This window comes from Vitis vinifera, chromosome 17 (assembly GCF_030704535.1).
Source record: "Vitis vinifera cultivar Pinot Noir 40024 chromosome 17, ASM3070453v1".
Classification (NCBI taxonomy): Eukaryota; Viridiplantae; Streptophyta; class Magnoliopsida; order Vitales; family Vitaceae; genus Vitis; species Vitis vinifera.
In genome coordinates this window covers 7,476,567-7,488,777 of record NC_081821.1, presented here as the reverse complement: position 1 = coordinate 7,488,777, position 12,211 = coordinate 7,476,567, and the positions used below count along the sequence as shown (strand labels likewise).

Sequence of the window (12,211 nt, the reverse complement as noted above, 5' to 3'; positions counted from 1 at the left end):
GTCCTTAGCCAAATTTCACACTAGTGTAATTGCTCCGTGTGGTGATACTAGACTTTGGACTATGGAAAACCAGAGCCATGATGGTTGCTTAAAATCCAACCAATCCCGGATTATATATGCCTGGCTGGCTATTGTGGTTTGTCAATTCTGCTACATAGAAGCCCTGTTTCTCTGCTTGTAGGCTCACAGCATGGGGATAACATTATACTCAAACGAGAAAGCTGCACTCAGTCCACAAGCAGGCAACTTAGGAAGATAATATGTATTAGCCATGCATGTTATAGTTGTCACCATTCGAAGGAGTCTTTTTCGTATGACCAGTATGTCTTTTTTATCACAAGGGAAAGTAACCCATGTGTCTAAAGTCTTTAATTCTTGACAATAGAGAAACTTGTAATGAGAAGAGTGTCTCAAGATTCAACATTTCTTAGATGAAAACGGAAAATCATTTAGATGAAAGCTAAGCTGGAATCATTACAATGCCCAATGTTTATACATGGCCTTGAGTGTCAATAGGACCTGGATTTTCTTGAATGCTGCCTGTGCTCTTCATCTCAAGATTCATGATTGACCATCCAGTATTCTCCATCTTTTCATGGGGACTTTGAAGTTCTTACTCAAGGGATGAGGATGCCTCGTCTTGTAAAATGACCCCTTTTCCAGAAGCATCTCCAGCATAGATGGCGGATGCCACAAATCTTTCAAAGTCACTATGAAAGATGTTTTTCTCTGGAAGTCCAAGCTGTGGACATAAATAAATAGCATCATTGAGTATGTATGATATTCATATTCCCTTATAACTTCCATGAGGAAAAAACGAAGAAAAACCTGGTCAATTGATACTAACCATGCGCCTTGTTCTCCAGACACGAGTCCACAAATTAAATAGCACGTTACTACCTAAAGGCATCATGAGGTAGTCGCTCCATGCATCAAGCACTTTGCGATCATGGAGATGTTGTCCTGTGCCACCAACACTGAGCAAACACAAACAAAATCCAATGATGAGGATATCTTTATAACTTTTACCCCAAAGAAAAGAAATTAACTAGCTATGGAGAAAGGGAGGATAAACGTTAGGACAAACATACTCATCACTGGAATGCATCGCAGCTCTTGATCTTGAGTAATGTACTTTAAAATCTTCATGCTGTTGGCCATAGGAAGATCAGCTTCAGCAAGTACAATATCGATACTGGCCCCCTCACAGTTCAGGACATAGATTACCTCTCGAGTTGAGCCAACTGAAGTCACTGTTAGAACCAACCATCAGAAGTCAGCATGCAAATATAACTGAAGGGTCTTACAGACACCCTTTGGGACAGATAATTGTAGGGAATTAAACCGAATTCCCAACCCGTGAGAGACAAAAAATTAGAGAAAACACACGCCAAAGAAAAACAATCACACGCACAAGACAGTATTTACGTGGTTCGGCAATTTGCCTACGTCCACGGAGTTGCAGGGATATCACTATTATCAAGGAAGAATACAGAGTACAATCTTGGCGGCTACAATATTCTCTATATATATATAGCACGACAACCCTACCATACTAAAAAACCCTAATTACAAAAATATTGTTCCACAATGGGCTAAACGGGCCCAACAGACCTCAATAAATCTCCCATTAAAAAGGCCATGCAATATTATTCGGGTCGGGTCGTCAAACCGGATCAAACAAAACTAGGCTCCACAAAGCCCAACAAATCTCCCACTTGGAGACTAGTCCAATCACCAACATCAAACCGCTATCCTCCAAGAAACGATCCCTCATCCTTACAACTCATCCTCCTGTCCTCAAGCTAGAAGACCAATTGAAGCTGCGCACAGCTTCAACTTCTCAATAGTGACACCCTTAGTCAACATGTCTGCAGGGTTCTTAGATCCACAAATCTTCTCAAGTATTACCAGTTTATCCTCAACAAGATAACGGATAAAGTGGTATTTTGTTTGTATATGTTTCGACTTTGAATGAAAAGCCGAATTTTTGGCAAGAAAAATTGCACTATGACTGTCACTGTGTAGAATGCCCATCTCCTGCTTCTTACCCAATTCATCTAAGAAACCATGTAGCCAAATCATCTCCTTTCCAGCTTCAGTTGCTGCAACATACTCAGCTTCTGTAGTAGACAAAGTAACAATCTTCTGTAGATTTGAAGTCCATGATATAGTTGTACCACCTAGAGTAAAAACAAACCCAGTAGTACTCTTTCTACTATCAATATCACCAGCAAAATCAGCATCTACATAACCCTGCAGTTTCAAACTTGCACCTGTGAAGCAAAGACATGTATCTAATGAACCCTTCAGATATCTTAAAATCCACTTGACTGCCTCCCAATGCTGCTTTCCAGGCCTACTCATGAATCTGCTCACGACTCCCACTGCATGTGCAATGTCTGGCCTTGTACACATCATAGCATACATCAAGCTGCCAATAGCTGAGGCATAGGGCACCTTGCTCATATGGTCCCTTTCTTCTTCTGTCTTTGGTGACTGTTCTTTGCTTAGTTTGAAATGACTACCCAAGGGTGTGCTCACTGGTTTAGCTTCATTCATGTTGAACCTGCTAAGAACTTTCTTCACATACTCTGACTGTGAAAGCTTCAATGTACCATTAGCCTTGTCTCTAATGATTCTCATACCAAGGATTTGCTTTGCAGCTCCCAAATCTTTCATTGCAAACTGTTTGGACAATTGCTTCTTCAGATTATTAATCTTCTCAATGTCAGACCCTGCAATAAGCATATCATCCACATACAATAGTAATATGATGTAAGAATTGTCAAAGGACTTAAAATAGCAACAGTGATCAGCTTCACATCTCTTGAACCCAATTCTATGCATAAAATTGTCAAACTTCTTGTACCACTGTCTAGGAGCTTGTTTAAGGCCATACAAGCTCTTTCTCAGTTTGCAGACTAGATTCTCTTGTCCCTGAACAATGAACCCTTCTGGTTGAATCATGTAAAGGTCTTCCTCCAAGTCACCATGAAGGAATGCTGTCTTCACATCTAATTGCTCAAGATGTAAGTTTTCTGCAGCCACCATTCCAAGTACAAGTCTAATTGTTGACATCTTCACAACTGGAGAAAATATCTCTGTGTAGTCAATGCCCTCCTTCTGCTGGAACCCTTTAACAACTAATCTGGCCTTGTAACGTTTGCTACCATCATGCTCATTCTTTATTCTGTATACCCACTTGTTGTGCAAAGCCTTCTTTCCTACTGGCAATTCAGTTAGTTCCCATGTCTAATTCCCCAATAGGGAATCCATCTCATCCTTCATGGCTAACTCCCACTTGCTTGAATTCTCATCTTGCAAGGCTTCATCATAACACTCTAGCTCACCACCATCAGTCAACAGGAGATAATTTAAAACAGGTGAATAACGTTGCGGAGGTCTAATGTTCCTAGAAGATCTGCGAACTTCAGCTACAGGTGTACTCAAATCTACCTGTGAATTTACATTCTCCTTATCTTTTTCACCCCCTTTTTGGATAGTACTTTCAGTCAATTCATCTAAGTTGACAAACTCAGATTTATTTTGATCTATCTCTGTAACATCTGACGTTACAGTTGACCTATCCTTGTACATAACCTGTTCATTAAATATCACATTTCTACTTCTGATGATTTTCCTGTTTTGTTCATCCCAAAACCTATAGCCAAATTTCTCATCACCATAGCCAATGAAAAAACATATTTTTGACTTTGCATCAAGTTTACTACGAGCATCAGAATCAATATGAACATAAGAAACACAACCAAAAACTTTTAAATGTGAAAACTTCACCTCTTTACCGCTCCAAACCTCCTCAGGAAGTCTAAACTCCATGGGAACTGATGGTCCTCGGTTTATCAGGTAAGCTGCAGTGCTAACAGCATCAGCCCAAAAAGTTTTTGGTAGTCCAGCATGCAACTTCATACTTCTAGCACGCTCATTGAGAGTTCTATTCATGCGCTCAGCCACACCATTCTGCTGTGGTGTCCCAGGAATGGTCTTCTCCATCCTAATTCCTTGTGCAGCACAATACTCACTGAATCCTCCATCTATGTACTCTCCTCCATTATCTGACCTCAAACATTTTACTTTCAAACCTATTTCTGTCTCAACCATGACCTTCCACTTCTTAAAAGTTACAAATACATCAGATTTATTTTTCAGAAAATAAACCCATACCTTTCTACTTGAGTCATCAATAAAGGTGATGTAGTACCTTGAACCTCCTAGGGATGCAACCGGAGAAGGCCCCCACAAATCAGTGTGTACTAGTTCCAATTTTTCAGCCTTCGGTGTCCTGCCAGTTTTCAAGATGCTCACCTTTTTTTGCTTTCCTAAGATGCAACTTTCACACATGTCAAAATCAATGGACTTCAATTCTGGTAGTTTTCCTTTTGACAACAACATCTTCATCCCTTTCTCACTCATGTGACCAAGTCTGCGGTGCCATAGGCTTGTATCAGTACTTGCATCAGCAACTGCAATTGTGTCTCTTGGACATGAGGTCATATACAGAGTGTCAGTCTTCTTTCCACGAGCCAATACCCTAGCTCCCTTTGTAACCTTCCAAGTACCACCAACAAATAGTATTGCATGTCCTTCATCATCAAGTTGTCCAACAGAAATCAGATTCCTCCTAAGGTCAGGAATATGTTGAACCTTCTCCAGTAACCAAACAGACCCATTGGGCAACGATATCCGGACATCTCCCAGACCCACAACATCCAAGGCTGAACCATCAGCCAAATACACCTTACCAAAATCACCTGCAACATAATTCTGTATGATTTCTCGATGTGGAGTGGTATGAAACGAAGCTCCTGAATCCAAAACCCAATCATCAAGTGGACTGTCTACTGCAAGAAGTAATGCATCCTGTACCTCTTCTGTTACAGCATTAGCAGAATCATCTTCATTCTTCTTCTTAGGGCTTTTGCATTGCCTTTTAAAGTGACCTGTTTTCCCACAATTCCAGCATTGTACTTGTTGGCCTGATCTAGATTTGCTTCTGTTCCGATTAGAATTTCTGGAATTTGATCTACCCTGATTTGAATTTCTGTTATTACCTCTGCCTCTTGTCTCAAGGTTTAGGGCAGAACCAGATCCTGAGGTTTCACCTGCATCTCTTCGGCGAATCTCCTCAACCAGAATTAAATCTCGTATATCATTGTACTTGAGCTTTTCCTTTCCTGTAGAATTGCTTACTGCCATCCTCATTGCCTCCCAACTGTTTGGCAAAGAAGCCAAGACGATCAGAGCACGAATCTCATCATCAAAATCAATTTCTACAGACGACAATTGATTTGTGATTGTATTAAATTCATTCAGATGTTGTGCTACTGATGCATTCTCTGCCATCTTCAAATTGAACAATTTCTTCATCAGATGCACCTTATTGTTTGCGGACGGCTTTTCATACATACCGGACAAAGCCTTCATCAGATCTGCTGTGGTCTTCTCCTTTACAACATTGTGTGCAACAGACCTAGACAGAGTTAACCTAATAACTCCTAGAACCTGTCTGTCAAGAAGCGCCCATTCCTCAGCCTTCATACTCTCAGGTTTTGTCCCCAAAAGAGGCAGATGTAATTTCCTCCCATAGAGATAATCTTCAATCTGCATCCTCCAATATGCAAAGTCTGTGCCATCAAACTTTTCTATTCCAGACGCCTTTCCTGCTTCCTCTGCCATTGCTCCCACTCAAACCTAACCCTAGGCTCTGATACCAGTTGTAGGGAATTAAACCGAATTCCCAACCCGTGAGAGACAAAAAATTAGAGAAAACACACGCCAAAGAAAAACAATCACACGCACAAGACAGTATTTACGTGGTTCGGCAATTTGCCTACGTCCACGGAGTTGCAGGGATATCACTATTATCAGGGAAGAATACAGAGTACAATCTTGGCGGCTACAATATTCTCTATATATATATAGCACGACAACCCTACCATACTAAAAAACCCTAATTACAAAAATATGGTTCCACAATGGGCTAAACGGGCCTAACAGGCCTCAATAAATCTCCCATTAAAAAGGCCATGCAATATTATTCGGGTCGGGTCGTCAAACCGGATCAAACAAAACTAGGCTCCACAAAGCCCAACAATAATTTCCCAACAAGAAACCAAGAAACAAGATTCATATCTAGTGGGGTTGAAGAATGCATCTTCTAAAAAGCTAAAACAGACTTGTTTTGAGCATCCTTGATACAAGAAGTTGCAGAATTAAAGCTCTAATTAATAACTAAAGGGTCTTACAGAAACCCTTTGGGACAGAATTTCCCATCAAGAAATCAAGAAACCAAGAAACAAGACTCATATCTAGTGGGGTTGAAGAATGCATCTTCTAAAAGGCTAAACAGACTTGTTTTTGAGCATTTTTGATACAAGAAATTTCAGAATTAAAGCTCTAATTAATAACTGCAGGGTCTTACAGACACCTCTGGGACAGAATTTCCCATCAAGGAACCAAGAAACAAGATTCATATATAGTGGGGTTGAAGAATGCATCTTCTAAAAAGCTAAACAGACTTGTTTTGAGCATTCTTGATACAAGAAGTTCCAGAATTAAAGCTCTAATTAAGTCTTTTTCTTGACTGTGAAATTTCATATTTGTGGGTTCTACTTTGTCATCATTAAGTAATTGTCATCAATTTTTTTTTCCTACAGCTTTTCCAGACTACCAAACAGAGCGAAAACACCTCTGTATGCCCAAGGCATTAATCCTATTGCAATTAGTTTCAATATTTTATACTTTTGTTCAGTCATGGTTATACAAAACCTAATTCCTTCAACCATCATGCAATGGTTATGGAGCTTGTGGAGAGCCAACCTGCAAAAAAACAAAAATGCCAGTAGTAGGAAAATAAAATTTCTTTCCAGTAATGTAATACCAAACTTCTACAAATAAATCATAAATTTGAGGTATTGAAACATAAGAGAAAAATTCAAATTAGTGAAGAAGCAACAACTATAGAAATAATACTCTGATAAGAGCATCCTCGCAGAAGTGTGGCAACTTCTCTACAATTATTAACATTTGCATCACATAGCAAAATCTTCAGTTTGCTCCTATTGACAAAGGCACATATCCTTTTATTAGTATTGCCATTGCCACTAGCATCACTTTTGGCAGGCCTTGTCCATTACAATTCCAACACAACGTGCCAAATTGTTTCAGAGAAAAGAATGCTTCACAAGAATTCATGACCCATGGAAAGGCAACCCATTCCTTGTTAAATATCCAGGTTAGCTGACAATTAATCTGGTAGACCAAAAAGTCGGGCCAACCATGGGCAGCCAAGAAAGAGGATTGGACTAATCATCTTATGAGTTCAATGAATGAAAAAATATTACAAAAGACCTGCTTTATCAGACAAGTCTTAACCATTAAATTTGTACATTACTCTTTTAATTTCTTGATTATTGGCCTTAAAAGGATGTTTATCATTATGGTGAATCTTGATCCTTTTGAGAATTGATACATGATCTAGTTTGGGGCGATCATAAGATGGAGTGCTTTTACTAGCCAACCTCAACCAGTACAGTGCCTTTCAATATTTATGTCACATGATAAATCCTTCAAGATTTATATCACATGTTCCTTAGTAGAAAGCACTCCTCACATGTGAAGGAAGTAATGGCAGGACCCATCATGCAATGGTTGAAGGCCGTAGCAAGGCATGTGGAGGGCCTGTTACTTTCTCAGCCCCTCACCACCCTCAACATTAATGCACTGCAAGTGTGCAATTTACATCTCTATCAATGGAGACAAACCAAGTCAACTGGTCAAGGACTCATGGACACAGGCCAGCTTTCTGGAGATTTTGCAACAGAGTTCGTAGTTTTACTTGAATCTCAAGGCCTAAAACTAATTATCTAAAACCTAACAATACGCTCAAGAGAGGAAACCTAAGGGATGGTTCACCATTTACCTTTTGTTGCTGTTAATTTGATCAACAATCCTTCTCCCTTTGTTCCTCTTTCTCCACCTCCAATTTTGGCTCAAGTAAACAGAAACCATACGAGTGATGACATTGATGCTTCCTTATGAGTCTCGTGCACAGTCCAAGTTGCATTTCTATTCCTGATTGCCTGAAGATGTTCAAATATATGCTCTATAAGTATGTCTAATTTCAACATAATCGGAAAGTTTTTTTTGAGAAGGAAATAAACAGAGTAGGTCAGCATTTCAGTTAACTGCTGTACATAAAATATTCAAGTTAGAACAACTAGAGTTTTCAATTACATATCAAACATCCCCAGCATCCATATGTTTTCCACCTCAACCTAATGATAGTGAAAAACAAACTCCCGCATAAATATAATTCTATTTAGTATAATTTTACATGCCAGCTGACCCTCTTTAAAGGAATCATAAATCCTGTGGTCCTCGCAGAACCGCATTACTTGGCATGGATGATCAACCTTTTGGAAACTAGCCAGATACCTACATTCAGTTGATGGTTGTATGAGTCCAATGCAAAGGATGCATCCACAAGAGTTCCAGGAATGAACAAGGTATCAAGCTCTGCAGCATCAAATCTACTAAATATAGGCCTCTGTGTGATACATGAAGAATCTTTCCGGTACGTCTCTGTGGCATATATAGTAATATCCCCATTTGCTGTAGTAGGCATGCAGTAGATGAAGAAAAAAAAAATACACGGTCATTAGACATCAATAAGCAGTAGGCTGAGGGGACCTAAATTTAACACAAAAACTCCATTAGGGGCAAGCTGGACTCAACAAAGAATGTGGAATATTGCATCCACAATTCCGCCTACCAATGGTGGTGAGATTCAAATATTTCTTTTCATTTTGTTTTTTATTCTCAATACACAAGGAGCACTAAAAAATAGAAATCCATTCTTGCATGATATAAATAGTAACTTTTGTACCTAATGAAAGGTGAGGCCAAAATTGAAGTAAAGGATCGTGCGGTAATGTGAATGTAAGGAGCACAAAAAACATATCAACAGAAAGGCTACATTCTCCTCTCCATTTTGTAATTCTTGCACTTCAGTACTGCTAAAAGGGAAAACAAAAAAAGAACTCCTCCAGCATATTACTTGAATATGTGAAATGAACCCCAATTCCTACCACAACTTAACACTTCAGAGTACTTTAAACTTTGCCAGATATCTTCTTCCCATTAAGAGCAAAAAAGATAGGAGCTTACTTTTATCATATGGTAGGAGAGTTTAAAAACCCATTCTTTCAGGTCACAACAGGCCTCCACTTGGATCTGCTACCAGAATCCATGGACATGTGAACAACCTGGCCACATGCATCAAGAACCTAGCATAGGCTTGGAGATTCATCCACCTCAAAACTCAACCATGGCTGCCTAACATGATCAACAAATTTTGTACTTATCCCAAACCTGACTCTCAGTTGAGTACAACATAGCAGCAACTTGACATCTTTGTGCAATTTTTGCATTCTCTGAGTCCCACAATAAAATGGAACAAGAGATGCACTGATAGAACTAGCAGAAACTTCTGCAGGATCCAAGCAGCCAGCATAGCTACAGAAATCCTCAGATGCAGCTGCTGTGAAGGCATATTAAGAGACTCTATCCCAGCTTTTCCTTCCACGGGCTGAAGGGACTCTTTCAATTTCACTACTGAGTGGACCTAAGTTGAAAGGGTCTGGTTTGTTTGTGTTAAGTTCCACTAGATTTAAGACTCCTTCCACACTGCTGTGATCACTGGGAGATAGTACTGAATGATTTTCAAAACTGAATGATTTTCAAACTTCAGACTTGATGAAGGGGTACTCATGTTTAGACTCATTCCCTCTGAAGAAGCTTTTCCATTAGCACGAGTCCTTGTAATGGTATTTGGAGAAATCCAACTGTCTGTTGTAAGTATGTCAGGAGGCTTGACTCCTTTAGGTAGTAGGTACAGCAGATATTAGTATCTTTTTTCTCTTTTTTTTTAATCATATATCATAATCAGCAATACATAGCAAGGAAATGATCTATTGCATTCTAGGCCATGAGGAAATGCAAAGTATGAGCTAAAAATACAGCCTAAAGAAGCATAAGAAGCACATAACGTGATAACAACAGGGGCTCTATCCACAGAGCTAGCATAAAAATAAAAGCCTTAACTGGTGTCAGTGATTAAAAATCTCCCCACAATAGGCATTTCTTTTACAGCAAAACATCTAGTATGTAATGACCAAAAAATTCATCAACTAATTGTGCTATGACATCGCCTCCTCAGAGGGACCTACACAATTCTAGGATTGTGCTATTATTCACATTGTTCAACATGCTTTACTGATACCTCAAATTAATATGAAAAAGACTGACAACAATGGAGCCAATCCTAAGACCCAGAAAGCTACTGACAGTTAAGAGGTGATCCATAGGGGTTCAAAACTAAGGTTAGGGCATTTTAAGCAAAAGAAATAAAAATAGCACATAAAAATGGCAAGAATGAACAATGCAATTGAAATGGCACCAGAGTGCGGTATAAGATATGAAGATAATATAATTATGCGACAAACTGGGCTTCCAATAGGATATTAACTGTTATTGAAGTTCAAGAAAGACCATGACATTTTTATGGCCTGCAATATAAGGTAATTAATGTTATGCAGAGCATGGAAAAATTATGTATGCATAAATCATGCAAAATCAACAATGTGAATATTGCACTTGTGCTTGGTTTATCAAATTTGAGAATATAGTTATTAAAAGAACTGAGAATATAATGACAACACTTATCATTCAGGACAACAAAAATGAATAGTATGCAAGATTATAAATTTACCAAGAACAAAGCCATTGCACAACACTAAAGAACTTCCAGATTTATCCGAACATAATCTAAGCTCCTGAAAAATCATGGCAAGAAAGATTACTCCAAGGGAACCAATAATCTTGGGTTCAATGAAAGACAAAAGAAAGTAAGAGATTTCCTTGTAACTTCCCTACTCTTCAATAACAAAATCTACATACTTTTCTGTTCCCAAACTGTCGTAGTGGAATAGGTAATTGCAGCTGCCAGCTAGACTTTTTCACCATATTTGATTGCCAAAGAGGTTAGATTTCCTTAATGTTATCAACCCCCATATCATTTGCATGCTACATTATAAAGATGCAACCAAGTTTAGAGTTAGAAATTCAGGATGACAAAGGGGTATAATATCCATGTCAACTACAGCATCTAAACCAGAAAATAATGTCATAAAGGAATATTCAAGAAAACTGGAAGAAAAAAACATCACCTAATATACAACAAAGATTTTCAGATGAGAGAGAATCAATTGACCATCAAAAGGCAGACTAAATATTGCAGAAACTAAATGTTATACTAGTATAAATTGACTTTAATGAAGGGTTAGTTGAAGTAAAAACTTGGAACATATAACTTGACACCAAGATCTTCCCCCAAAGAATAATTTAAATGATAAAGTAAACAGTGGTTGAGGGAAATGGACCAGAGAGACATTTAAGAGGAAGAGACAGGACAATCACCAGTGAATCTGCTGTCCAAGCCCAAAATAGGTTGCAAAAATGGCTATCTGAAAAGAAGAATTTGGATATAAATCAACATTTAAAAGTTTATTTAATGTTTATATAACCAAAACCCGAATATATAGGACCAAAATTTGAACTCAAAATTCTATGCAACTCAAAAATTCATTCACTGATATTTCAACAGTGATGCAATAGATATTGATGATGCATTTGAGATAGCATAGTGACTAAGGATGATGTATTGCAACTAACATAATAATGATGATGTATTTTAGCAAACCCTTGCATGGCTCGTGGAAAATAAGGTCAATACTAATGACTTGCTTCAGCATCGAAAACCTTATAAAGCTCTTAGACTGAAACAGTGTGTCGTGTAGGGGGAGTGAGGAGTCTATAGATCATGTCCTTTTACATTGCCCTGTAGCTTTTACATTGTGGTATAGGCTATTCAAACTTGTGAGGACTGATTAGTTATGGGTCGAAAATATGTTGATTATATCCTTTAAAGGTTTTGGGGGACTTCCTTGAGACCAGACTCTTTAGCACATTTCTGGTCTCACTTTGATTTGGACATTCAGCGTGAAGGAAATGTAAGAATTTTTTAGGATAGGTAGACATCTTTGGAAGCAATTTAGGACTTGTTTTACTTCTATTCTTCCCTTGGGCTTCTGCTAGTGAAGCTTTTGTAAGCATCTCTTCAAGCCTCATC

At 38.6% G+C, this 12,211-nt stretch overlaps 1 protein-coding gene across 13 annotated transcripts in view; it reads right to left on the bottom strand.

The window, feature by feature from the left end:
- Positions 1-356: 356 nt before the first annotated feature.
- The window catches only part of LOC104882305 (uncharacterized), a 32,445-nt gene continuing 20,590 nt past the window's right edge, over positions 357-12,211 (bottom strand). Inside the window, exons 5-11 of one of the 13 annotated variants that reach the window (XR_009464611.1) lie at positions 11,500-11,546; positions 10,981-11,106; positions 10,793-10,856; positions 6,790-9,900; positions 1,092-1,253; positions 848-977; positions 357-742 (exon numbers count right to left, since the gene is read on the bottom strand). Coding sequence is in view for 1 of the 13 variants with exons in the window: in XM_019226327.2 (XP_019081872.1) it covers positions 614-742; positions 848-977; positions 1,092-1,108 (276 nt within the window). In the remaining 12 variants the exon portion in view is untranslated. Of the gene's footprint in view, positions 743-847; positions 978-1,091; positions 1,349-6,789; positions 9,901-10,792; positions 11,547-12,211 lie in introns of those variants that run through there. The other 12 variants (XR_009464608.1, XR_009464616.1, XR_009464609.1 and 9 more) reach the window with 12 other exon arrangements.